The sequence below is a fragment of the Trachypithecus francoisi genome, unplaced genomic scaffold (genome assembly GCF_009764315.1).
Source record: "Trachypithecus francoisi isolate TF-2019V2 unplaced genomic scaffold, Tfra_2.0 Lachesis_group2, whole genome shotgun sequence".
Classification (NCBI taxonomy): Eukaryota; Metazoa; Chordata; class Mammalia; order Primates; family Cercopithecidae; genus Trachypithecus; species Trachypithecus francoisi.
The window spans coordinates 94016747-94042843 of NW_022681465.1; the positions used below are offsets into that span (position 1 = coordinate 94016747).

At 40.5% G+C, this 26097-nt stretch overlaps 2 protein-coding genes across 6 annotated transcripts in view; one reads left to right on the top strand and one right to left on the bottom strand.

Annotated features, from left to right (window-relative positions):
- KIF2A (kinesin family member 2A) overlaps nt 1-11220 on the top strand; it is a 91750-nt gene extending 80530 nt beyond the window's left edge. For 2 of the 3 annotated variants that reach the window (XM_033179664.1, XM_033179667.1), the window contains 2 exons: nt 1381-1516; nt 5665-11220. In XM_033179664.1, coding sequence (XP_033035555.1) covers nt 1381-1516; nt 5665-5750 — 222 coding nt within the window. In that variant the 3' untranslated portion in view covers nt 5751-11220. The remainder of the gene's footprint in view (nt 1-1380; nt 1517-5664) is intronic. The other variant, XM_033179666.1, reaches the window with a different exon arrangement.
- On the bottom strand, nt 8715-24482 carry DIMT1 (DIMT1 rRNA methyltransferase and ribosome maturation factor). 3 transcript variants are annotated; one of them, XM_033179668.1, is made up of 12 exons: nt 24216-24482; nt 23800-23873; nt 22285-22371; nt 18984-19045; nt 18811-18904; nt 18676-18725; nt 14953-15076; nt 14418-14510; nt 13079-13143; nt 12332-12395; nt 11071-11177; nt 8715-9246 (listed from the first exon to the last, which is right to left on the bottom strand). In XM_033179668.1, exons 1-12 carry the CDS (start codon nt 24292-24294, stop codon nt 9204-9206), a joined length of 942 nt encoding a protein of 313 aa, XP_033035559.1. In that variant the 5' UTR covers nt 24295-24482; the 3' UTR covers nt 8715-9203. The 3 variants fall into 3 exon arrangements, with proteins under 3 accessions (XP_033035559.1, XP_033035561.1, XP_033035560.1); XM_033179670.1 differs by having other exon boundaries at nt 18594-18725; nt 24216-24456; XM_033179669.1 differs by having other exon boundaries at nt 8720-9246; nt 24199-24445.
- Between the last annotated feature and the right edge of the window lie 1615 nt (nt 24483-26097).

Genomic DNA, 26097 nt, shown 5'->3' on the forward strand with positions numbered 1-26097 from the left:
AACTCAAAGAAAAAAAATAAAAAAGGAAAATTGGAGTATATTTGTGTTTTCTAAAAGTCAATTGATGTTTAGAAAATTGAGATTGTATGCATCCTAAAAGCAAATCCACTATAAGAGCTTTTATGTCCAAATAGCTCTTTAATTCAGAATGATCTGGTCTTGTTTTGTTTTTTGTTTTGAGACAGTCTCACTCTGTTGCCCAGGCTAGAGTGCAATTGCACAATCTCGGCTCACTGTAACCTCTGCCTCCTGGGTTCAAGCTATTTTCCTTCCTCAGCCTCCCAGGTAACTGGGATTACAGACATGTACCATCCATGCCTGTAATTTTTTTGTATTTTTACCTGGCTAATTTTTTGTATTTTTAGAAGAGACAGGGTTTCACCATGTTGGCCAGGCTGATCTTGAACTCCTGACCTCAAAGTGATCCACCTGCCTCAGCCTCCTAAAGTGCTGGGATTACAGGCGTGAGCCACCATGCGCAGCTGGAATTTGGTATTACCTCTTGGCTCAACCACTATAAGTCCCTAATTGGATATGTTAATTTGTCAGGTTCTAGGCTACCATAGCCCCCATCAAAGTGCTCAGTAGCTTTATTATGCACATTCTTCCCCTGTTTTAGGGACAGCTGTTGAGGTATTGAGACTTATTCTCCTCTTTAATATTGATGTATTTGATGCATTCTCTCCCCCAAATTCCCATCCAGAGTAAAAGTAGAGAAGTGAAATGATCTTGCTCAGCCCATCTTTCATGTGTTTGTGTTAGATTTTGAGGACATACAGTTGACCCTTGAAAACCGTAGAGGGTTAAAGACACTGACCCCCAGCACAGTTGGAAATATATATATCTTTTGAGCTCCCCTAAAAACTATTAATAGCCTATTGACCAGAAGCCTTACCAATAACATAAAAGTCTATGAGTACATATTTTATATGTTACATATGTTATATAAGGTATTCTTACCACAAAGTAAGCTAGAGAAAATAGTATTAAGAAAATCGTAAGGAAGGAGAATTATCATAAAGGTCTTCATCCTCATCATCTTCATATTGAGTAGGCTGAGGAGGAAGAGGCGGGCTGGACCTGGTGTCTCAGGGGTGGCAAAAGTGGAGGAAGTGGAAGGGATGGCAGGAGAGGCAGGCACAATCAGTGTAACTTACATTGAAAAAAATCCACATAAGTGGACCCACACAGTTGAAACCCATGTTGTTCCAGAGTCAACTGTATTTCTTAACTATACTGTCTGTGAATAAAGATGTTTTATGTCTATTGACATTTTAGAGAATACTATCTTAAGTATGTTTGATTATATTTAACAGAATTGTAATTTGGTTTCTGTTTTACAAAGAGGCTTATTGGATTATCGAATTTTTGTCCTTGTAGGAATCTATTCGGTGGTTAGAAGATGAAAAGGCTCTCTTAGAGATGACTGAAGAAGTAGACTATGATGTCGATTCATATGCCACACAACTAGAAGCTATTCTTGAGCAAAAAATAGACATTTTAACTGAGCTGCGGGGTAATTCTTTTTCCGTTTTAATGTTTGAAATCTGATTGGTATTGGTATGTATATTAGCGAGAGGGTTTCACATTGCAAGAGGACATACGAAGTAAAAATTGTGGGCACTGTTTAGCACCTATTTTCCGAGAGGTAATAAAGACAACTAACCATTGTGGTTTTTCTAAAAGTCATGGTATACATTTTAAGTTTTCTTTCATATTTTAAGAGAGTCAAAGAGAGCAAATGTGTTTTTAACAAAATTATAAATTTTATGTACCTATTCAGATCTTTAGTTTGGTAGGCTGATGCTTATGAGATTTATCTTCTTTCTGTGCTTTTTTTCGGGTCTCACTCTGTTGCCCAGGCTGGAGCACAGTGGCGTGATCATGGCTTACTGTACCCTCAACCTTCTGTGCTCAAGCAGTCCTCTCACCTCAGTCTCCTGAGTAGCTGGGACTACAGGTGCAAGCCACCACACCCAGCTAATTTCTAATTTTTTGTAGAGGTGGAGTCTTGCTTTGTTGGCCAGGCTGGCCTCAAACTCCTGGGCTCAAGCAGTCCTCCTGCCTTGGCCTGCCAAAATGCTGGGATTACAGGCATGAGCCACCACACTTGGCCTCTGCCATTTTTTTTTTTTAACGAAGGAGGTGTAAAGATGACTACCCTCTGTACCTTACTCATGAAGGGAAGCATGTGCCTTACCTACTAAGCCGTGTCTTTTTGGTTTTTTAGTTAGCTTATCTGTGTAGCTTCAGCTATGCATTTCTTTATTTGTTAATTTCTTAGGCATCTGTACACCATTGGCTGTTTATGTGTGAGTGAGCATCTGTATGTGTGTATACATGCAATCCAACATATACCAGAATGAAATTACTAGTTTGGGGAAGTAAATAAGCGGCTTATTTTTTTAAGGAGGCCCTCTGTGAAGTTGATTGGTTGTGTTGAAGGGTTATTTTTCTTTCAAATTAATTTGTTTATTTAAATTGGCATCCCAGCCTGGGCAACATAGAGATCCTGTCTCTAAAAAATAATTTAAAAATTAGCCAGGCATGGTGGTGCCTGCCTGTAGTCCCAGCTACTTGGGAGGCTGAAGTGGCAGGATCACTTGATCCCAGGAGTTTGAGACTACAGTGAGCTAGGATCGTGCCTCTGCACTCTGGTTTGGGCAACACAGTGAGATCCTGTCTCAAAAAATTTAAAGAGTTGACAGATAAAAATGTGTGTATTAAGTACAACATGATGTTTTGAAGTATATACAGGTTGAGTAGCCCTTATGTGAAAAGCTTGGAAATAAAAGTGTTTTGGATTTCAGATTTTTGAATATTTGCATTATACCAAAAGTTTGGGATTTTGGAACACTTTAGGTTTCAGATTTTTTTTTTTTTTTTTTTTGAGATGGAGTTTTGCTCTTGTCTCCCAAGGCTGGGGTAAAATGGCACAATCTCGGCTCACTGCAACCTCCACCTCCCACGTTGAAGCAATTCAGCCTCCCGGGTGGCTGGGATTACAGGCACGTGCCACCACATCCAGCTAACTTCTGTATCTAGATGGGGTTTCACCATGTTGGCCAGGCTGGTCTGGAACTCCTCACCTCAGGTGATCCACCTGTCTTGGCCTCCCAAAGTGCTGGGATTACAGGCGTGAGCCTGGCTTTTTTTTTTTTTTTTTTTTGGAGGTGGCGTCTCGCTTTGTCACCCAGGCTGGAGAGCAGTGGTAATCTCAGCTCACTGCGACCTCCGCCTCTCGGGTTCAAACAATTCTTCTGCCTCAGGCTCCTGAGTAGCTGGGATTACAGACGTGTGCCACTGTACCCGGCTAATTTTTGTATTTTTAGTAGAGACAGGGTTTCACCATGTTGGCCAGACTGGTCTCGAACCCCTGACCTCATGTGATGCACCCGCCTCAGCCTCTCAAAGTGCTGAGATTACAGGCGTGAGCCACCATGCCCAGCCAGATTTTTGGATTTGAGATGTTCAACACATATATGTTGCTGACTGGTTATGAAGTTGGTTATTTGAAATCATATTCTGTAAGGTGAGCAGTGAAGTGACTGCTGAACTAAAATTTTCATTTGTTTCTCATACTGTTCATATTTAACCCTTTATTTAAATTGTTTTGATCATTTTTCTAATCTGTAATAATTCACAATGAGCTTCTGTATCCATTTTATTCAGAAGACAGATCATAATGCACTCTGGTATTTTTTCTTTGTAGCATTCAACTTAATTGACTTCCTTTCCTTTTCTCAAATTTCATGTATATCAAGCATATCCATAACTTTTAAGAAATTACTATATAGATATATTACATTATTCAGTATTCAGTCCTTAGAATTTTTTTTTTAACCATCCAGAGATAAATTTGAGATTCGTAAGAACAATTTGGGCTGGGCACCTGTAATCCCAGCACTTTGGGAGGCCGAGGCAGGTAGATCACCTGAGGTCAGGAGTTCATGACCAACCTGGTGAACTGGTGAAATCCCGTCTCTACTAAAAATACAAAAATTGGCAGAGGCGGGCGGATCACAAGGTCAGGAGATCGAGACCATCCTGGCCTACACGGTGAAACCCTGTCTCTACTAAAAAAAAATACAAAAAACTAGCCGGGCGAGGTGGCGGCGCCTGTAGTCCCAGCTACTCGGGAGGCTGAGGCAGGAGAATGGCATAAACCCGGGAGGCGGAGCTTGCAGTGAGCTGAGATCTGGCCACTGCACTCCAGCCTGGGCGACAGAGCAAGACTCCATCTCAAAAAAAAATAAAAATAAAAATAAAAATAAATACAAAAATTAGCCAGGCATAGTGGTACATGCCTGTCGTCCCAGCTACTCAGGAGGCTGAGGCAGAAGAATTGCTTGAACTGGGGGGGCGGAGGTTGCAGTGAGCCAGGATCGCGCCACTGCACTCCAGCCTGGGTGACAGAGCGAGACTCCATCTCAGAAAAAAAAAAGAACAGTAACAGTTTGAGAGCACCAAATCCAGAAGTCCTTAAATTCATTTCAAAATTTCAGAAAAGTTAACTTTTCAAAACATCACTGTACTTCCAAAAAGGGGAGGAAAATTGAGATTCCAACTTTATTTTCTTCTGAAGTCTACAGAGTAGGGTTTTGTAACCTTGGCACTACTAATATTTGGGGCTAGGCAGTTCTTTGTTGAGGAGTATTATCCTGTGCCTTGTACAATATTTACCAGCATCGTTGGTCTCTGTCCACCACATGACAGTAGCACCACACCAGTTGGGATAACCCTAAATGTCTCTCGACATTACCAAATACCTGCTGGGGGCCAAAAATCACATCCAGTTGAGAGCCACTGTTATTGAAAGATGTCTCATCTTAGCTGCATGTAATTTGTCTGACAATTTACTAACCTATTTCTAGTTCTTACATGACTAAATCAGTAGATGACCGGAAATAACGTGTAAAAGCAAGAAATGTATCGTTTTGTCATCACCTCTTCACAATCCCCCTTCGTCACAATGAGGACAAAATGTACATTTCTAAAAATTCAAATATATTTTAAATTTTCATAACTTAAAAAAGGTAAAATAGGGGGGCCAGGCGCGGTGGCTCATGTCTATAATCCCAGCACTTTGGGAGGCCAAGGTGGGCAGATCACCTGAGGTTGGGAGTTCAAGACCAGCCTGGCCAACATGGTAAAACCCCGTCTCTACTAAAAATACAAAAATTAGTTGGACATGGTGGTGCGCACCTGTAATCCCAGCTATTTGGGAAACTGAGGCAGAAGAATTGCTTGAACCCATGAGGTGCAGGTTGCAGTGAGCCTAGATTGCGCCACTGTACTCGAGCCTGGGCAACAGAGTGAGACTCCATCTCAAAAAAAAAGGTAGACTATGTATTTTACACATGTAAAACCTGCCTATACTCCAGAAGGAATTCCAGTAAATTAAAACAGAACTAAATGTGCCAAACAGAACAGAAAGCTATTGAAAGATATAGAAAAATAGGTATTTCTGGAAATCTGTAACAAAAAACTTTGTAATAGTTCAGCACTGAATTTAGTTCTGAGTTTCTAGACAACAAAAACAAAAGGAAAAATACTGAGTAACTGTTAGGAAATAACACAGCTGACTTGATCGAACCCATAAAGTTGTAAACTCTTACTGCATATAATACAATACTTATCCCCTCTTTCTTTTCTTTTTCCAAGACAAAGTGAAATCTTTCCGTGCAGCTCTACAAGAAGAGGAACAAGCCAGCAAGCAAATCAACCCGAAGAGACCCCGTGCCCTTTAAACCGGCATTTGCTGCTAAAGGATTCCCAGAACCCTCACTACTGTAACATACAACGGTTCAGCTGTAAGGGCCATTTGAAAGTTTGGAATTTTAAGTGTCTGTGGAAAATGTTTTGTCCTTCACCTGAATTACATTTCAATTTTGTGAAACACTCTTGTCTACAAAATGCTTCTAGTCCAGGAGGCACAACCAAGAATTGGGATTAATGAAGCATTTTGTTTCATTTACGCAAATAGTGATTTACTTTTGGAGATCCTTGTCAGTTTTATTTTCTATTTGATGAATTAAGACTGTGGACTCGATCCAGAGCCAGATAGTAGGGGTAAGCCACAGCATTTCCTTTTAACTCAGTTCAATTTTTGTAGTGAGACTGAGCAGTTTTAAATCCTTTGCGTGCATGCATACCTCATCAGTGATTGTACATACCTTGCCCACTCCTAGAGACAGCTGTGCTCACCTTTTCCTGCTTTGTGCCTTGATTAAGGCTACTGACCCTAAATTTCTGAAGCACAGCCAAGAAAAATTACATTCCTTATTTGTCATTGTAAATTACCTTTGTGTGTACATTTTTACTGTATTTGAGACATTTTTTGTGTGTGACTAGTTAATTTTGCAGGATGTGCCATATCATTGAACGGAACTAAAGTCTGTGACAGTGGATATAGCTGCTGGACCATTCCATCTTATATGTAAAGAAATCTGGAATTATGATTTTAAAACCATATAACGTGATTATAATTTTTCTTAGCATTTTCTTTGTAAAGAACTAAAATATAAACTAGTTGGTGTATAATAAAAAGTCATGAAATTCTGAGAAGAGTTTTATCTTAGGAAAATACATATATATGCAGTGTGTGTGCCAGTGTGGTATTAACAAGACTAATAGTGCAATTTGATCCTTACCAATATCATTACTTAATTTGAAGTGTTCATTACCACCCCAAAATACACCTTTTCTATGTACTGTTAAAGGAAATTGGCTTCTGATGCATGAACATTTACATGTACATTGAAAGTAGTCCATAATAGAAGTTAGTTTAAGCCAAGTGTAGACAGTACATTACTCCCTTGAAAAAGAATTAAGCTGAAAGAGTTGACTTCGCCTTTAAAAGGCAGATCTAACCCAAGCTCCATCCAGTACCAAATGTGAAACTTCGTTGTTATTTGGTGAGAATCATCAAATTCTCACTAATACATTGTTGTAGGGCATGCTACTTTTTAAACAGCAGCACTTATTTTTACAGATTGCTACTCCAAGGAAGAAAACTGGCCACTTTTCATGTAAATATTTTGTTCAAAGATTCATATATCTCTCTAGGAGTTTTCCCTCAGTTCCCAGGATGGGGTCCCGGAGTAGATTAACAGATAAAAATCTCCCAAGGATATCTTGTTTTGATTTATTTACTCCAGGGAACTACCAGCTCCTTCATAGGAGCCAAAGGGGAGCTATGAATAGAGAGTCACATGAGCCAGATTCTTTACTTTACTGTTCATAAAACCCAGAGAGTAGTTGTGAAAGATCCTAATACAAGTGTGAAAAGCTCTGTAAACATGAAATCTAAAACAAATGTAGATTTTCACAATATGCTTATTAATAAATGAAGTCTATGGAATAAGTTTTAGAGAGAATTTACTTCAATCACCTTTGTTTTGGAAGGGACTCAGGTTTTCTTGCAGCTGTAAGATATATTCTATTTGTGTTTATTTCAAAGGGAAGAGGAAGGATGGAGAACTGTTACAATTGACCTTGCAGAGGATATTTTAAAAAAGGTAGTTTTTGAGATTAACCGACTTTCAAAGGGCAATAAAGACGTGAATTTGCTCATTTAAAGCACAACAGATTAGCTTCAAATGTATTATTTGCATTGGATGGGTACCGTCTTTGGAAAGTCTCCTTATAGACAAATACGCTGCCTTATACTATGATGGCTTCATTCTGATCAGGTATTTTAAAAGTTAGTACCAGAAAAGATATTGGAGGCAGTATAATACAGTCCTTCAGCTTTACAGATAGTGAAAACTGAAGGCCAGAAAAGGAACTAAAACTCAGAAATTCATAGGGGTAGAGGGAAATAACCCGAGAAAGCCAAGTTAAATCTTAAAATTTTGACTATAAGGATAGAGATGATACAAGTGAACTTCGCAAAAGAGTTTTGTGAAATTAAACAAAAAATCTACCCTTATGTATATTTCATATTTGTTTAACAAAAGCAGCTTGACGCTTTTGTTCTGGATTATACATCAAGAACAAGCATTATTTTAATTATGTAGTAACATTTACTATATGACTTTGAAGCTAGATTTCAAATCTGGCTTTGTTAAATTAATTGGAAACACTCCTTCTATTAATTTAGGTATTTAAAAAAGCCAAATATCAACAAAGATATTTTTATTAATTTTTTATAGAAAGAAAATAGCTACTAAAACTATTATAGTATATTAACAGCACTTAGTATTATATTGATTTAAACATAGTAGCTAATAAAACTTGCTTATGACATCTATTGAAATTCTCAATCTGACAGTTTTAAAATAGCTTAAAACTAAGCACCAGGTATATGAAAAAAGTACTGGAAATTTTAATTGTCCAGAAATCACAGGAATACTGGGAACCTGTAGTTATGGGGAATGGCTGTTTTTCTGAAGTTGAAAGCAAATATAAAACTATAAAACCAGTTTCAATTACAAAACCCTTTGAAATTTTGCTATGTCTATAGTTATCTACCTAAGAACCATAAAAAAAGATAATTTTATTGTTAACTTCATTCCAGTTTAGCTTCCTCATTTTACACGTAGGGAGTCATGCCCTTTAAATATGCCTGGCACTGCTCGGTGGCAGTAGCAGACTTGGGCTTAGCCAGAACCCTAAGTCTCTGATGCTATAGGATAGCAAAAGAGGTAGGCAATCATAACAGACAGTGTATAGGATAAATAGAGAAGAGAATGAGAGAACCAAAATAAAAATACTTTAAGAAACAATTGTTTTACTGTACATGTGAATAAAAGAAATGGTACGGGGAATGTGAATAACATGAAATGGTATGGGGAATGTGTGACTAGTGAAGCATATTTTAACTGTTTTACTACTGGAGGAACAGAGCTAAAGGCCTAAAGAAGGCCTCACAGTATATAACAGTAAATAGAAGAGTAACATCTTTATACAATAAACTGTTAGAAATGATAAGTTTAAGTGTAAAGTTGTGCGTCTCTGCGGCTCCTGAACTTGAAGATTATTATGAATAGATTGGACCAGCTCTATATATTAAAAACTTGGATACTTAGAACTCTCCAACTTAAAAATTCAGAGTCATAAATGGTGACAACAGTAGTAGTATCGAACCAAAAACAGTCAAGTAAATTATGTCTCTAAAGCAAAAGCATTATCTTCTCAAATACAAAAAATACAAAATTCATTTCTTTTCTTGACCTTGAAAAATTCTGTTTTCCAAACACCTAGGAAAAATGAATACCTTCTGCGTTGAATCCATGTAGCAATCTGAAAAAAGAAATCAAAATGGAATGGTACTGAAAAGCTTATTTGTAGCACATAATGGTATATAGTTCTATACCATTATTTCTAAAACATGAATACATCATGCTGACAGAGCCCACCCACTCCTAATACTAGTTATTAAAGAAACGATACTGGCTGGGTGCGGTGGCTCACACCTGTAATCCCAGCACTTTGGGAGGCTGAGGCAGGTGGATTACCTGAGGTCAGGAGTTCAAGAACAGCCTGGCCAACATGGTGAAAGTGCGTCTCTACTAAAAATACAAAAATTAGCAAGGCATGGTGGCACATGCCTGTAATCCTAGCTACTTAGGTGGCTGAGGCAGGAGACCTGCCTGAACCCGGGAGGCAGAGGTTGCAGTGAGCTGAGATTGTGCCTTTGCACTCCAGTCTGGGGGTCAGAGCAAGATTCTGTCTCACACACACAAAAAAAAGAAATGTTACTGTCTGACTAAATTTATAAGATGTATATTGGTTAAAACCATGCCATGTTGGTGCGTCTTTCATTATAGCTTTTATGTCGTAATGAATTTGACTAAAATTATCTTAGACTCATTATCCCAGGCCTAAGAACTCAACTGGCGCTTGTTTCAAGGTAACTGAACAAGAAGCTGTTTGGAATTGGCAGAAGTCAGATGAATAACCAATCTTACATGCCCCTTCTTCCTCTCTTAAGCTGTTATTTATATTCCAATTAAATACACATTATTTCTCCCTGTAGATACCTGTGTACTTAATAGATTCTAGTTAGTAAACTGCACATGCCCAATAACTTTGAGGAAATTTAGTGAAAATGAAGGAAAAGATAAAATATTTCTCTTTAGACCTGAGGTTATTTTTAGGCTGGCCCATAGAAACAGGTCCAGATAAATTTCTAAAAAAGCAAAGTAGATACTTATGAATAGTATTCAATGCCTAGGATTAACATCTAAAAAGACTCAGTAGTACTGCTGGCCAGCCAATAAAATATAAACTCCATTTGTCTTAGTTACATAGAACTATGTTTCCGGCTTAGAAAAAGTCAAACCAATGACTTTTAGAACAAACTACCCTCATTTTGTATTCAGCCTCTAGAACATGGAAGCTTTAAAAGTGAATTGGCTAAACAGGCAAGAACTTCTGAAAGTTAACATCTTAATGATTAAAAACAGTAAGTACAGGTTAGTAATTACCTGGGTAATTAATTGAAGCCTTATTCTATTTTCATAAGACTTACTTGCTTAATTCAAGCAAAACAAATTTTGGTCTACATTACCTAGATAATTATGACAGCTTTTTACTTGAGAAGTATAGAACTTGCCTCAGGCTACAAAACTAACTATATTATTACTAAATAGATAACCAGGTAGGATTCTAACTGGCACTGTATGCTTAAGATTGATTTAACAACAGCTATTCCCAGTAAGGAAATTTTAAAAATCAGATCTAGTTACATGTATTATGATTGGAGGATTACCATAAGGTCCATTCTACCTTATGGACTATTTTGGAGGGATAAGCTATTAAGACTAAGACTATGAATGAGAGTTGGGGAGGGAGCAGGAAGGGAGGAACATGCACACCACATTAACACAAAGGCAATCTTCTGGCTCGGACTGTTCTTGACTACTGTTCTTAAAGAAAATGTTCATTCTGCTGCAGCTAACTAGCCTCCATCTTCTACACCAAATACTATTCCATGCCATGGAAGTGCTATGCAATAACTCTCCCAGGTAGCACCTTATACCGCTTAAAAGCCTTTAAAATCTCTAATCTGAAGGTGTCACAGTAAAGAAATGTAAACACTTAGGAAAACAAGAATGTAATTACCTGATGAAGTCATCTATGTCCATGGAACGGGCCCGTTTGTCACTAAAACCTGTGCTGGTTAGGATTTGCTGTATTTTATCTGCTATGCTGAAATCTTCTGGTATTATCTATCAATATAAGATTCAGAATAAATGAACGACATATCTTTAATGAGGTCACCTTGACTCTTTTTTTTTAGTTCAGTAAGTCATAAAATAGTCACCTTTAATATATCTGTTAATAAGACTTTGGAAGGCCTGATTGTTTACGTAAGACTTGGATCTCTAAGTGGCTGATCTTTATTAACAAAAACTTGGAATACCTTGAATTAGTAATCCTGTCTATATTAGCCATTTTCTTCTTTAAAATTCTATAATAGTTACTAGTTTCAGACTTCACAAATAATTAAAACTATAAATTTTAAAGCAACTGTTACTCCTTTCAAAATAATGCATTTTCTTGCTACAGATTTCACCTTAACCACCTCGTTTTTCTCAAAGAGGTGACCTGCCCAAGCCTTGGGAATATTAAGGATTTTACACTTAATGCACATATTTTATCCAAATATTTTTCTTAATCTAGCTTAATATTTTTCTATTATACTTAGGCAGATTATCTAATGACTTTTTCCCCATAAATGAGAAAATGGAGATAGTACTGTGATACATTAAATCATATAGGTTCTGAGTCATAAAAAATAAAGAGAAAATTGGTGTTTATCTCTTGTCTGTTCTGTTTAATTAAACTGGAAGCTAAAAAGTTAGCAAACATCACATTACACACACTGTTACACAAATGATAAGCATGAGGCAACCAGAAACCTGCTATTGAGCCATATAAACTTTATTTCAATTTCTGGGTATTAAACTTAGAAATTAATAACTATATTTGTAACTGCTGTGTGAGCAAAAAACAAGACATGGTCACAATTCAGAGGACAGTAAATTGTACACAGTTATTTTAAGTTGTGCAAGCTATACATATCTATAGCTTTGAGGAACCCGTAACTGCTCAATCTGATCCTTGTTATGGCTAAAAACAACTGTCAGTAGTTAGAGGACAGGGTGGAGTAATCAAAGTTGCTCTTATCTGTTCCACAGGATACAGAGCAGCACTGACCTGTCAGAATTCAAGTCAAAATTGTGCTAGTTATGCATTCTATATTGTCTTTTAAGGATCCTATGGAATGTACAAAATAATCTCATGCTAGATCAACAAGAATAAAAATGGACATTTTAAAAGAAAACAAATCAATGAAACTGCAGGAACCTTTTCTACTTACAATATTATGGACTGAACAGTGAATTCTGTAGTTTTTTTCCAAGAGTTGTTGCACTGCACTTGATCTGTAGCATAAAGAAGTGATGCCACTGTTATTATTCCAAAGTCAGAAGAATTTCTTAATTTAAACTTTTTTTTTTACTAATATATAAGCCATTTAAGCAATAATTTCATTTTAGATGAAATTCATGTTATGTATGGTGCAATTAAGGAATTTTAAAAGTTGTTGAATATTTAAACTTATGCAGCAAACACTATATTTAAAGTGCAAAATCCTGATAAATACCTCTTAAATTCTTAGAGAAGTTCTAGACCCTCCACGAAACATCCCCTAAAAAAAAAATCTCCAAGCCCTGTAAAACTGTGTCTCACCTCTCTTTTACCCTTGAACCCCAAATTGATGAGTTGCATTTTCCCAAGTTAATAAGATGACACATATCCTTCACAAGTGTGGAAGGGGTCCATCATTGCCTCATTTTTCCAACAAAAAACTAGAGCAGATGTATGGTCAGAGTTTGGGAGTGTTTTCCTGTTTTGCCAAAAAAAAACCTGATCTGACTCTCAACTCCAGCAAACTTTCTTCATTAAGTTCTCCTGCCTCCCAAGCTCTAAAGATAGTTAAAAAGGTGAAGTTTGTCTGGACCCATATCTTTATGCTTTAGGGTAGCTGCTCACGAAAAGGACCAAATTCTAGCATAGTATCTGGAGCACTGGTCCTTTACACATTAGAAATTAGTATAATACTTACTTAAATGCAGCAGACAGTGTCTTGTTTTTCCTAACAAAGGTTATCCTTACTAGACCATCCCATTCCTGAAATAGAAGATAAACATTTTCTTCAAATCACAAACTTCTTGTTCTTGTCTATGCCTGCTAGGTATTACCTTGTCTTTTAATATATAAAATTGAAGGGAACTTTCTAAAGTGGAAAATGTTCTGTATCTTGATATGGCTGGCACACGTGCAAAAGTAAGACATACATTTGATTTTTGTACTTTGGTGCATTTCACTGAGTATGTCTTTTCCTCAGAATTTTTTTTTAACAAGGGTCAAAGCATGACAATTTTTTTTTTCATTTGAAAAAATAAAGCCAGGCACAGTGTTGCATGCCTGTAGTACCAGCTACTCGGGAGGCTGAGGTGGGAGGATCACTTGCGACCAAAAGCTCAAGTCCAGCCTAGGCAACACAGTGAAACCCCATCTTAGAAAAACAAAGTGGAGGCCAGGTGCGGTGGCTCAAGCCTGTAATCCCAGCACTTTGGGAGGCTGAGACGGGTGGATCACGAGGTCAGGAGATTGAGACCATCCTGGCTAACCCGGTGAAACCTCATCTCTACTAAAAAATACAAAAAAAAACTAGCTGGGCGAGGTGGCGGGCGCCTGTAGTCCCAGCTACTCGGGAGGCTGAGGCAGGAGAATGGCATAAACCCGGGAGGCGGAGCTTGCAGTGAGCTGAGATCTGGCCACTGCACTCCAGCCCGGGCGACAGAGCGAGACTCCGTCTCAAAAAATAAAAAATAAAGAAAGTGGAGGAAAAACAAAATGGTCCCACTTCTGAACAAAGAACATGGCATCTATTTAAATCTAAGTATCATTTTCAAAAATAAGATTCGAAACAGACATGACTTCAGATACTGCCTGTGCAACACCCCTAAACCTCCTTGAAGGAGTTACTGACAAACCACTCCATTTACCACCAGTTGACCACACACAATTGTGTTTTTCTCTAATGTGGCTGTAGTAAGGTTTTACATTAAGTGGTCTTCTTTCTTGTTTTTAAATCTCAAAAGCAATTACAATTAAAACATGTAACCCATAATATTACTTTAAAACAACTATTTTCATTTTACCTTGTTTTCCAAGTTTTATTCAATTTTTTCTTTTCTTTTTTTTTTGAGACTGGGTCTCACTTTATAACTACCTTGCATCAAATTATTCCATCTACTTCAGCAGAAGGATGTGTTGTAATTAACATTTTCCTGTGTTTGAATATTTAGGTTGATTCAATATTTTTCTGCTGCTATAGACACACATCTTCCAGCCTGGACTTTTTTTTTCCTTTTATTAAGCCAATATTTTAACCTCACCTGAAAATTGATGGGTGGTGGTGGATTCTTAGGTTCTATCCTTACAACACTGGATTCCACCTTGGGCGGTGGTCTGAAGTTATTCTTTCCAACCTGTTAATGAAAAAGTACTTAAGTAGTACTCTCAAAGGCAACTTTTATTTAGTAACCAAAGATGCTGTCCTCACAGAAGGCACAACTAGATGCTCAAGGATGAGTTAAGCTAGATTATTTCAATAATAAAAATCACTGGCTGGGCGCTTTGGCTCACACCTGTAATCCCAGCACTTTGGGAGGCCAAGGCAGATGGATCGTTGAGCCCAGGAGTTCAAGACCAACCTGGACAACATAGCGAAACTCTGTGTCTATAAAAAATACCAAAATATTAGCCAGGCATGGTGACACACAGCTCTAGTCCCAGCTACTCGGGAGACTGAGGTGAGAGGACTGCTTGAGTATGGGAGGCAGAGAGCGCAGCGAGCCACTGCACTGCAGCTTGGGTGACAGACTGAGATTCTGTCTCAGAAAAAAGAGAAAGAGAACAAAATTCACTTACTTTCATTAGATGGTCCACACGTGCCAACAGCTGTGTATTAATTGAGAGTCTGCAGTATAACTTATCTCCAGGTTTTGCAACCAGTCGGAGGGCAAATTCTCTTTGAAACATAAGTATAGCACATCTGAAAAGAAAGCAGAAAGGAATAAAGAAAATGGTCATTGTCAACTATAAATGAATTTTGACTGCAATGAATTTTCTTGGGAGAGAAATAGCAAAGCATTGGCAGCTGATTATAAGGTAGGAGAACACTTTCAGTCTTTTTTATTGCCACAGAATGAGAGAGCTGGCTTTGTTTTTATAATGGCTGTACTCCTCACCACAAGATAGCTTGCAAATATAAGCCTTTAAAGACTGGATGAGAAGGTGTTTCAAATCAGCACTAGTCCATCACCTCTTCTATGAAAACAAAGTGAAATATATTGTTTCAGCAGTAGAAATATATTTATGGGGTAGCAGACACCTTTAAGGAAGAGATGAGGCTGAAGAGGCAGATTGTGATGTTCAATGTCCTTGATTTGACAGGTTAAAAGATGTACACTTTTTTTTTTTTTGAGATGGCATTTCACTCTTGTCGCCCAGGCTGGAGTGCAATGGCGTAATCTTCATTCACTACAACCTCCATCTCCTAGGTTCAAGTGATTCTCGTGCCCCAGCCTCCCGAGTAGCTGGGATTACAGGTGCACGCCACCACCCCTGGTCGATTTTTCTATTTTTAGTACAGACAGTGTTTCACCATGTTGGCCAGGCTGGTCTGGAACTCCTGACCTCAGGTGATCCGCCCACCTTGGCCTCCCAAAGTGCTGGGATTACAGGCATGAGTCACCATGCCCAACCAAAAGATGTAGACTTTTTATTCAGCAGGCAATGGGGAGACTTTGTAGGGGTTAATGAACAGAAGAGCATCTTCAAAGCTACACTTTGACATTCAAACTTTTGACGAGTCACATTAAAAAATACATTTGGCATTGCAAGCCAAGCCACAAATGTCTGTGTGTATATGTGTTTATATTGTATTTCAAAACAAAAGTTTCATGGAACTATAATTACCTGGACTACATGCAATGCCCTCTGATATATTCCATTCCATGTCATTAAAAAAAAAAAAAGATGGTCATGACTCATTAATTTTATAACCACTAAATAGTTTTTGACTTGCAGTTTGAAAACCACTAGTATGTAACGTAGAAAGTGACTTCAAAGTTCATGGAAATATTGAGTTAAAAGATAAAAATAAGGCACCTATAATCACAGCACTTTATGAGGCCAAGGCAGACAGATCGCTTGAGCTCAGGAGTCCAAGACCAGCCTGGGCAGAACATGGTGAGACCACGTCTCTAAAAAAAATATAAAAATTAGCTAGGCATGCTAGTACACCCCTGTAGTCCCAGCTATTCAAGAGGCTGAGGTAGGAGAATCATCTGAGCCCAGCCTAGGAGAGGCTGAGGTTGCGGTGAGCTGAGATCTCACCACTGCACTCCAGCCTGTCTCAAGAAAAGAAAAAAAAGAAAAGACATGAACTTTATTATTCAACATAAGCTCCATCAAGTTCAAGACACTTTTGTAAGTTATGATACCAGCCTTTTAGTCTGTATCAAAGAACTGAGGCTCTGGGGAATTTAACCATGTCACTGCAGTCTTTTTTTTTTTTTTTTTTTACATTATTAACTGAAGAAAAAAGGGTACCCTTCCAAGATTTTTTAAGACCAGGAAACAAAAATAAATCAGAAGGGCTGGGCACCATGGTTCATGACTGTAATAATCCCAGCATTTGGGGAGGCTGAGGTGGGCAGATCACTTGAGCTCAGGAGTAGGAGATCAGCCTGGGCGACATGGCAAGACCTATCGCTAAAAAAAATACAAAAATTAGCTGAATGTGGTGGCACATGCCTGTAATCTCAGCTACTTGGGAGGCTGAGGTGGGAGGAATGCTTGAGCCCAGGAAGTGGAGGCTGCAGTGAGTGCAGATCACACCACTGCTCTCCAGCCTGGGAACCAGAGCAAGACTACCTCATGAAATAAAAAGTAAGTCAGGTGGGGCCAAATCAGGACTGTAAGGTGGATGCCTAACCATTTCCCATTGAAACTCTCAAAAAATTGCCCTTGTCTGAGGAGAGGAAGGAGTAGAAGTGTTATGGTGGAGGAATCTCTGGGGAAGCTTTCCTGGGAGTCATTCTGCTACAACTTTAGCTAACTTTCTCAAAACACTTTTGTAATAAGCAGATGTTATCATTCTTTGTTCCTAAAGAAAGTCAGCAAGCAAAATGCCCTGAGCATTAAAAAAAAAAAAAAAAAAAATGTTGCTATGGGCTTTTCTCTTGACTGGTCTGCTTTTGCTTTGACTCGACCCATTCTGCCTCTTGGTAGGCATTATGTTGACTCTGCTTTGTCTTTAGGGTCACACTGGTAAAGCCATATTTCATCTCCGTTACAATTCTTTGAAGAAATGCTTCAGGATCTTGTTTTCTTTTTTGATAATCTCGCTGTTGCCCAGGCTGGAGTGTGGAGTGCAGTGGCACAATCTCGGCATACTGCAACCTCCGCCTCCTGAGTTCAAGCGATTCCCCTGCCTCAGCCTCCCGAGTAGCTGGGGTTACAGGTGCCCACCACAATGCCCAGCTAATTTTTGTATTTTCAGTAGAGATGGGGTTTCACCATGTTAGCCAGGCTGGTCTTCTAACCTCAAGTGATCTGCCCACCTCGGTCTCCAGAGTGCTAGGATTACAGGTGTGAGCTACTCCACTCAGCCATGTTTCAGGATCTTGATCCCAGTTATATAAAATTTCCACTGGAAACTCTGCTTTTATCTGCAGCTGATTTGAGTACAATGTTTTTTGTTTTGTTTTCTCATAAAATATTTCAGAAACGAGGATATGACAGTTTGGGTATCCATAAAGTAGACACTTTAACTTTGATTTTGCAGTCAGAATCGTGTAAGTTGAACTAACTGAGATGTCTATGGTGTTGGCTATTGTTTGTGCTGTTCAATGTTTTTCTTCGTCACTTAGGGAACAAACAAGATGAATGCTTTCCACAAATTTGATGTGGCTGGTCTGCCACTGTAGGCTTCATTTTCAACACTGTCTCATCCCTTCTTAAAACGAGTTATCCATTTGTAAACTGCTGATTTCTTTGGGATATTGTCCCCATAAACTTTCTGTAAAGCATCAATGATTTCACCATTCTTCCAACTAGGCTTCACCATAAATTGGATGTTTATTCTTACTTCAATTTTAGCAGAGTTCATGTTGCTGATAGGGGCTCTTTTCAAACTGATGTCTTATCCTTCTCAGTGCCTCACACTAGATCCTGTTCAGTTAGTACAGAGTTTATTGTGGTGCAGAAAAATTTTGAAATCCTTGCATAGTTCTTTCATAATACACATTTTCCATGAACTTTTTGAAGACCTCTTATACTAGAGACCAGTTAGCAAACCACTGCAATTGTCTAGATCTAACGTAATACAAATTCTAACCTAGGCTTAACGGCAGGAAGATTCAAAAAGAGGGAAAGGCTGTCTGGTCTCAGAAGCAGGATTTCTAGCATACTGTCCCCAAATAACCTCTCAATTAAAAAGAGAGAAAGACCTCCATACGAATCAACATTTTCTATAAAAATTCTTCAGTAGTTTTTCAACTGACCTGACTCATTTTTGGCTATGTTCACCACCTGAATTGTAAGTCTTTCAAAATTTGGCAGTAACTCTAGTCTTTTGTCACAAACCTGAAAAAAGGTCGATGTAGCAACAGCTTGAAGACAAAAGGCGATGAGATCTGTAAGAGAATTAACTAGTTATTTTTGGGAAACACACGTCAGAGAAACACTTAGTATCATGTTCCTGAAAATGTGAGAACATACCTGATAAGGCAAATTTGCCACACAAGTATCAAAGAACGGCAAATCTGTTTTCAACACATCACCCACTAGTACTTGAAGTTTGCTGGCCGCAGGCCTGATGAGAAAAGAAAAAATGTAAAAAGACTGTTGTTTCATGAGATTGAAATGACTTTAATTCTATTATGTATACTCACGTGCCCTGAACTCTTTTGTGAAGTTCAGCTACCAGCCTTGGGTCAAGTTCACAAGCAACAACCTAATTAAAAAAAAAAAAAATTATTTAGGTTAATTATGGAATATAAATATTTTATTGTTATCCCAACAGGAACTCTTACATGATTTATGTGACAAACTTCTTTTTCCATTTCTACCACCAATATTCTTTCAATTGTACTCGCCTACTTCAAATAACAAACAAAAATGGGCCGGGTACAGTGGCTCATGCCTGTAATCCCAGCACTTTGGGAGGCCGGGGTGGGCGAATCACAACGTCAGGAGTGAAAGACCAGCCTGGCCAACATGGTGAAACCCCATCTCTACTAAAAATACAAAATATTAGGCCAGGTGCAGTGGCTCACGCCTGTAATCCCAACTCTTTGAAAATTTTTGTATTGAGACAGGCAGATCACCTGAGGTCAGGAGTTCGCAACCAGCCTGGCTAACAAGGCGAAACCCCATCTCAACTAAAAATGCAAAAATTAGCTGGGCACAGTGGTGGGCGCCTGTAATCCCAGCTACTCGGGAGGCTGAGGAAGGAGAATTGCTTGAACCCGGGATGTGGAGGTTGCAGTGATTCGAGATCGTGCCATTGCACTCCAGCTTGGGCGACAGAGAGAGACTCCATCTCAAAACAAAAACAAAAACAGAAACAACACAAAAAATTAGCTGGGCCTAGTGGTGGGCACCTGTAATCCCAGCTATTCAGTAGGCTGAGGCAGGAGAATTGCTTGAACCCTGGAGGCAGAGGTTGCCATGAGCCAAGACTGCGCCACTGCACACCAGCCGGGACGACAGAGTGAGGCTCCGTCTCAAAACAAACCAATAAAAAAGCCGGGCGTGAGGCTGAGGTGGGTGGATCATGAGTTTAGGAGATCGAGACCAGCCTGGCCTAAAATTCTATCTCTACTAAAAAATTCAAAAATTAGCTGTTGCAGTGAGCCGAGATCGCGCCATAGCACTCCAGCCTGGCGACAGAGCGAGACTTGGTCTCAAAAACAAACAAATGAACGAACAAACACCACCACCCAGAAAAGTAGACAACCAGATTATGTGAGAGTTCTACCCATATAATCAACAGAATCACGTTTCATCTGTCTCCATGCTTTGTAACTGAACAGACGATGAAAGAAAATATACCACGTCTGTGCAGTCAGTGTTGTTAGAGAAGAGCGTACAATGCAATTGCTCTTACTGTAAGTATGTCACATCTACTGAGATACACAATACATGGCATAGATAACTTCTCAAGTAAATGAAATAGATGTCAAATAAGGCCGAAATTGAAATTTTATTCCAATTTCAGCTGAGGTTTCATTGACTTCTTTTATTTTTATTAAAAACACTTTTTTTAAGAGATGGGGTCTCACTCTGTTGCCCAGGATGGAGTGGAGTGGTGCTATCATAGCTCACTGCTGCCTTGAAGTCCTGGGCTCATGGGATCCTCCCACCTCACCTTCCTGTGCAGCTGGGACCACGGGTGTGTACCACACCAGGCTAATCTCCTTTCTTTTTTTTTATAGAGACGGGTCTCACTATGTTGCCTGGGCTGGTCTCAAAACTCCTGGACTCAAACAATCCTCCCACCTTGGCCTCCCAAAATGCTGGGATTACATGCGTGAGCCACCATGCCCAGCTTCTTTTTTATTTTTTATAGAGATTGGGTCTCACTTTGTTGCGCAGGCGAGTCTCAAGCTCATGGCTTCAAGCAATCTTCCTGCCTCAGCCTCCCAAAGTGCTGGGATTACAGATGTGAGCCACAGCTCCTGGCCCCACTTCTATATAAACCGTCTTTACAGGGTAAACAATGTGCTGCTTATTCTGTTTGGCTCCCAGATGTATCTTTATTTTTATTTTTTGAGACAGGGTCTCGCTCTGTCACCCAGGCTGCAGTGAAGTGGTAGGATCATGGCTCACGACAGGGTCTCGCTCTGTCACCCAGGCTGCAGTGAAGTGGTAGGATCATGGCTCACGACAGGGTCTCGCTCTGTCACCCAGGCTGCAGTGAAGTGGTAGGATCATGGCTCATGACAGGGTCTCGCTCTGTCACCCAGGCTGCAGTGAAGTGGTAGGATCATGGCTCACTGGAGCCTCAACCTCCCAGGCTCAGGTAATCCTCCCACCTCAGCCTCCCTGGTAGCTGGGGCTACAGTCATGCACCACCACGCCCAGCCAATTTTTTGTAGAGATGGGGTTTCACCATGTTGCCCAGACTGGTCTCGAACTCACTCCTAGGCTCAAGCCATCTACCCACCTTAGCCTCCCAAAGTGCTGGGATTACAGGTATGAGCCACCACGAAAGGCTTTTCCAGATATATTATCTACTTCTCTCTGCATCCTATAGATAATGAAGTCCAGTTCCCTTACCTTTCAACTTCTGGTTGGAAATGGCCAGTGAAAGGCACCAGCATTATAGGGTACAAAGGGAAGGGGTTGGGTATTTCCTTCCTAATTAAACTCCCTGTTGAGGTTGGGTATGGTGGTTTATGCCTGTCATCCCAGCACTTTGGGAGGCCGAGGTGGGCGATCACCTGAGGTCAGGAGTTTGAGACCAGTCTGGCCAACATGGTGAAACCCCATCTCTACTAAAAATACAAAAATTAGCCAGCGTGGTGGCAGGTGCCTGTAATCTCAGCTACTTGGGAGGCTGAGGCAGGAGAATCTCTTGAACCCAGGAGGCAGAGGTTGCAATGAGCTAGGACCGCATCACTGCACTCCAGCCTGGGGAACAGAGTGAAACTCCCTCTCAAAAAAAAAAAAAAAATTCCCTGTTGAAATACCTAAGTGGTTTCTGTTTTCCTGACTGAAATATCTCTTATTTTCTTTTTTTTTTTTCTTTTTTTTTGAGACAGAGTCTTACTCTGTCACCAGGCTGGAGTGCAGCGGTGCAATCCTGGCTCACTGCAACCTCTGACTCCCGGGTTCAAGTGGTTCTCCTGCCCCAGCCTCTGGAGTAGCTGGGACTACAGGCACCTGCCACCACACCCAGCTAATTCCTATATTTTTAGTAGAGATGGGGTTTCACCATGTTGGCCAGGATGGTCTCAATCTCTTGACCTCGTGATCCAACCGCCTCGGCCTCCCAAAGTGCTGGGATTATAGGCGTGAGCCACTGCGCCCGACCGAAATATCTCATATTTTCTAAGACAAAATTTCCAACAAGGGATCAGGAGTTACTACTAAAATAATAGCAATTAATTAAGACATATTCAGATTGAAAACCAACTGAGCATGCTAACGTAGTCATTTGTGATACCAAACATTAAATCCCCTTTTTACCTTTTTTGCCTTTTCTAACAACTTTACAGTCATGTTGCCAGTTCCAGGTCCAACTTCTAGCACTACATCAGTTGGTCTTAAGGCAGCCTAAAAGCAAGCACGAACACTTTAGCTCTTCTGGCACATCAGAACACAGAAGTTAATTTACACTTGACCATCTTTACTCGTATGTCCTCCGATAAGAGCTCTTAATCTGACTCCATTTTTAGATTCTTCATGATCGATGTGGTTAACAAAATTACCTCAATAACATTTGGTGCAAATGAAAATCTAAAACCTGGCCGGGCGCGGTGGCTCAAGCCTGTAATCCCAGCACTTTGGGAGGCCGAGACGGGCGGATCACGAGGTCAGGAGATCGAGACCATCCTGGCTAACATGGTGAAACCCCGTCTCTACTAAAAAATACAAAAAACTAGCCGGGCGACATGGCGGGCGCCTGTAGTCCCAGCTGCTTGGGAGGCTGAGGCAGGAGAATGGCGTAAACCCAGGAGGCGGAGCTTGCAGTGAGCTGAGACCCGGCCACTGCACTCCAGCCTGGGCAGCAGAGCGAGACTCCGTCTCAAAAAAAAAAAAAAAGAAAATCTAAAACCTTTCCTAACTTGGAGGAATACTGCTCAACTTTAGGAGTCAGAAAAGCAGGAACAGCATTTGTGGGATTGGCATTCTGATTTCTATCTAGAAATACTTCAATCGCCTCTTGTTACCTTCTCTGTTCACATCAACAAGTTCAAATGGGAAAGGACTGTACGTGCTGGACGAGTTTTTTTCAATTCTCAACCCACCTATGGTTTCAAGGATGCAGAAGAGCAGCAACTGTATACAAAATTGAACGTCTGCACACAGCTGTAATATTCTAGGGCCACAGCTTTTATCAGATGCTTAAAGGAAACTATGAGCTAAAAAGGTTAAAATAGTACACCAACCTTTTCTTTTTCTCATTTTTCAAATGACAGGAAGCCCGACAAGATCCTTTAACTATGTAATGCTCTTTCTACAACTCCAAGATGCTTTTCTTGCTTTTAACCATAAGTGTAATCTGCACCGTGTATATTTCACTTCCTAGCACCCAATCATCCATAACCATAAGAGAACATCAATAACTCAGATAGGAGTAATACTCCAAGCAATTTATATGTGGTACTGGAATACATCAAATAATTTATATGTGGTACTATATGTTTTTCTGGGGAACAAACTTTCTAATGTGTGGTTTAGACATAAATAGATGGAGTACATAAAAACTAAAAGTGATCAAAAAAATGATTAGAAATAGAAGAATAATTATCTTGAACAAATACAAAGGTCCAGAATTGGGAAACCAGGAGAAACTCAGACCCACAGAATGAATCTTATTTATGCAGAAGACAGCCCCTGAATCCTAGACAATTATTTGATTCATTCAACAAATATTTACAGAGCATCTAATTTATGGCAGGCAGACTTTCTGCCCTTATGTATTCACAGGAATAAAATTAATAAACCAACAAGTCTCTCCCTTTCCTCTTCCATACCCACCTTATCGATAATGCTGTTAATAATGAGAGGATTTTTCAAAATGTGCTGCCCAATTCCCGTTTTGAACATGAGTCCTGTAAGAAAACACGAAACAGCCTTAATTTTCCTACTGAGATTAGATATTAGACAGTCCCAGAGAAGAAAGCTGCATGGGTAGGGGGAAGATTTCTGAGCCAACCAGGGCCATGAAACGTCACGCCAGGACTGACAAACTCTTTTAAGTTCATCCTCCAGCTGTAAAGGAAGCCAGCGACGACGCGCAGGGCCTGCGGCCGACTAGGGGACCCACCCCTGCCTTCCGCGCTCACGGGAGCGGGTCCTGACCAGCCTCCGCCGATCAGGTCTCGGTCCGCACCCCAGGCTAGGTCCTGCCGGAAGACCTGACCCGACCCCAGCTATCTCGCGGGGATCCGCACCTCCAGCGCTCTTCAGCTCCCGGCGCTGCTCCTGCCGCCCGCGGCGGCGGCCAATGGCCCCCGACTTGACCTTCGGCATCTTGGCAGGAAGCGGGCCCACAGGCCCGGGATGTCAAGGAGGACCAAAGTGGGCTAGCGTGAGAAAGCCAACACGTGGGAATCGCCGCCTCGCGCCGCCCGCACCACTCTGGCCCAAGCTCGGGAGGGGCAAGGGTCCGCCCCCTCCCGTACGATCTGGGCTCCTCCTCCAGAAAGAGGGCGGACCTTGGAGCCCACTGACTGCCGGGAATTGGAGTCACCGAGAGAAGAAAGCCGAACTGCGGGAGCCTACAGATCCCAGAAGACACCGCGCTACCGAGGCGTGCAGTCTGGAGTTGGAGGAGCGCTTCTCCCAACCCGAGCTGGATAAGAAGGTGTTGGTGTGGTGCTCTCGGTGTTGCGAAGGCTGTTTAAGTTATATGATGAGGTTAAGCCTATGGATGTTTTAGAAGGCCAGGTTCTGGGATCGTTGAGGTCCGAAGAAATATTCGCGTGCCTCCCTCCTGTTTTCCTGCAGCTTGTGGGGCTGGGAAACCCGGGATTTGGGGATGAGCTTGCTCTTTTGTGGGAATGCATTTTTTGCTGCTTGCCTTGGGGAAAAGAACTGCGAGAGTGGAATTAACGTCTGGTTTCGCTAGGGCTATGATTGCTTCTATTAGGAATAGAAGAATAATTATCTTGAACAAATACAAAGGTCCAGCTATAAAGTAGATAATCCACGAAAAGACACAGAATTGGGAACCAGGAGAAACTCAGACCCACAGAATGAAGCTTATCGTGCAGAAGACAGCCCGTGAATCCTAGAAAATTATTTGATTCATTTAACAAATAATTCAACAAATTCCTTTTGTGCCTCATCATTCACTCCGTAAACATTTATTGAGCTCCAACTGTGTAGCGAACACTGCTGGGGATTCTACGTAAGAAACTTACCTCAAAGTTTATTCTATTGAGAGAGATGGACAGAAACTCCAAAACGCTGTAAATACGATAACGTATTGGTCATTGTGCTAGGACAGTGTGCCTGACTATAAACTCCGTGAGTACCAGAGCCACAATATCCACATCTGTCTTGCCAGCCAGTGTAATGGCTTTCTTAAATTTTTCTGTGTGTATTCTGTTTCGCTGAAGAAATAGCTTCTTCCTGTCATTACTAAAGCTAACTTTCTTTTGAGCAGTTCATTGTGTGCATTCCCATACCTTGGTCTTAGGCCCTTCTTTCTTTGATGTAGTTCTAAGTCAGAAAAAAAGTCTTATATACCCTAGTAGCACCTTCAGCTATATGTTTCATTTCAGTAATCATTGTTATTCCACAAGTCTAAAGAGTCTACACTGTGCTAGGCACTTCCAAATGTTAATAGGGTGGACATGGCCTGGAGAGGTGGCTCATGCCTGTAATCCCAGCACTTTGGGAAGCCAAGGCGGGCGGATCACTTGAGCTGAGAAACTTGAGATCAACCTGGGCAACAATGTGAGACCCCGTCTCTACAAAAAATACAAACATTAGCCAGGCGTGGTGGTGCAGGCCTGTAGTCTCAGCTACTCAGGAGGCTGAGGTGGGGGCATCACTTGAGCCCAAGAATTTGTGGTGAGCCAAGATTGCACCAACCTGGGTGACAGCATGATAGCCTGTCTAAAAAAAAAAAAGAAAAAAGAGGATGAACATGACACAAAACGCTGTGTGTGATTTGTTATTGTTGTTTTCTTTGGGGGGGGGTTTGGTTTTGTTTTTTTGAGACAGTCTCACTCTGTCACCCAGTCTGGAGTACAGCGGCATGATCTCAGCTCACTGCAACCTCTGCCTGCCGGGCTCAAGCGATCCTCCCACCTCAGCCTCCCAAGT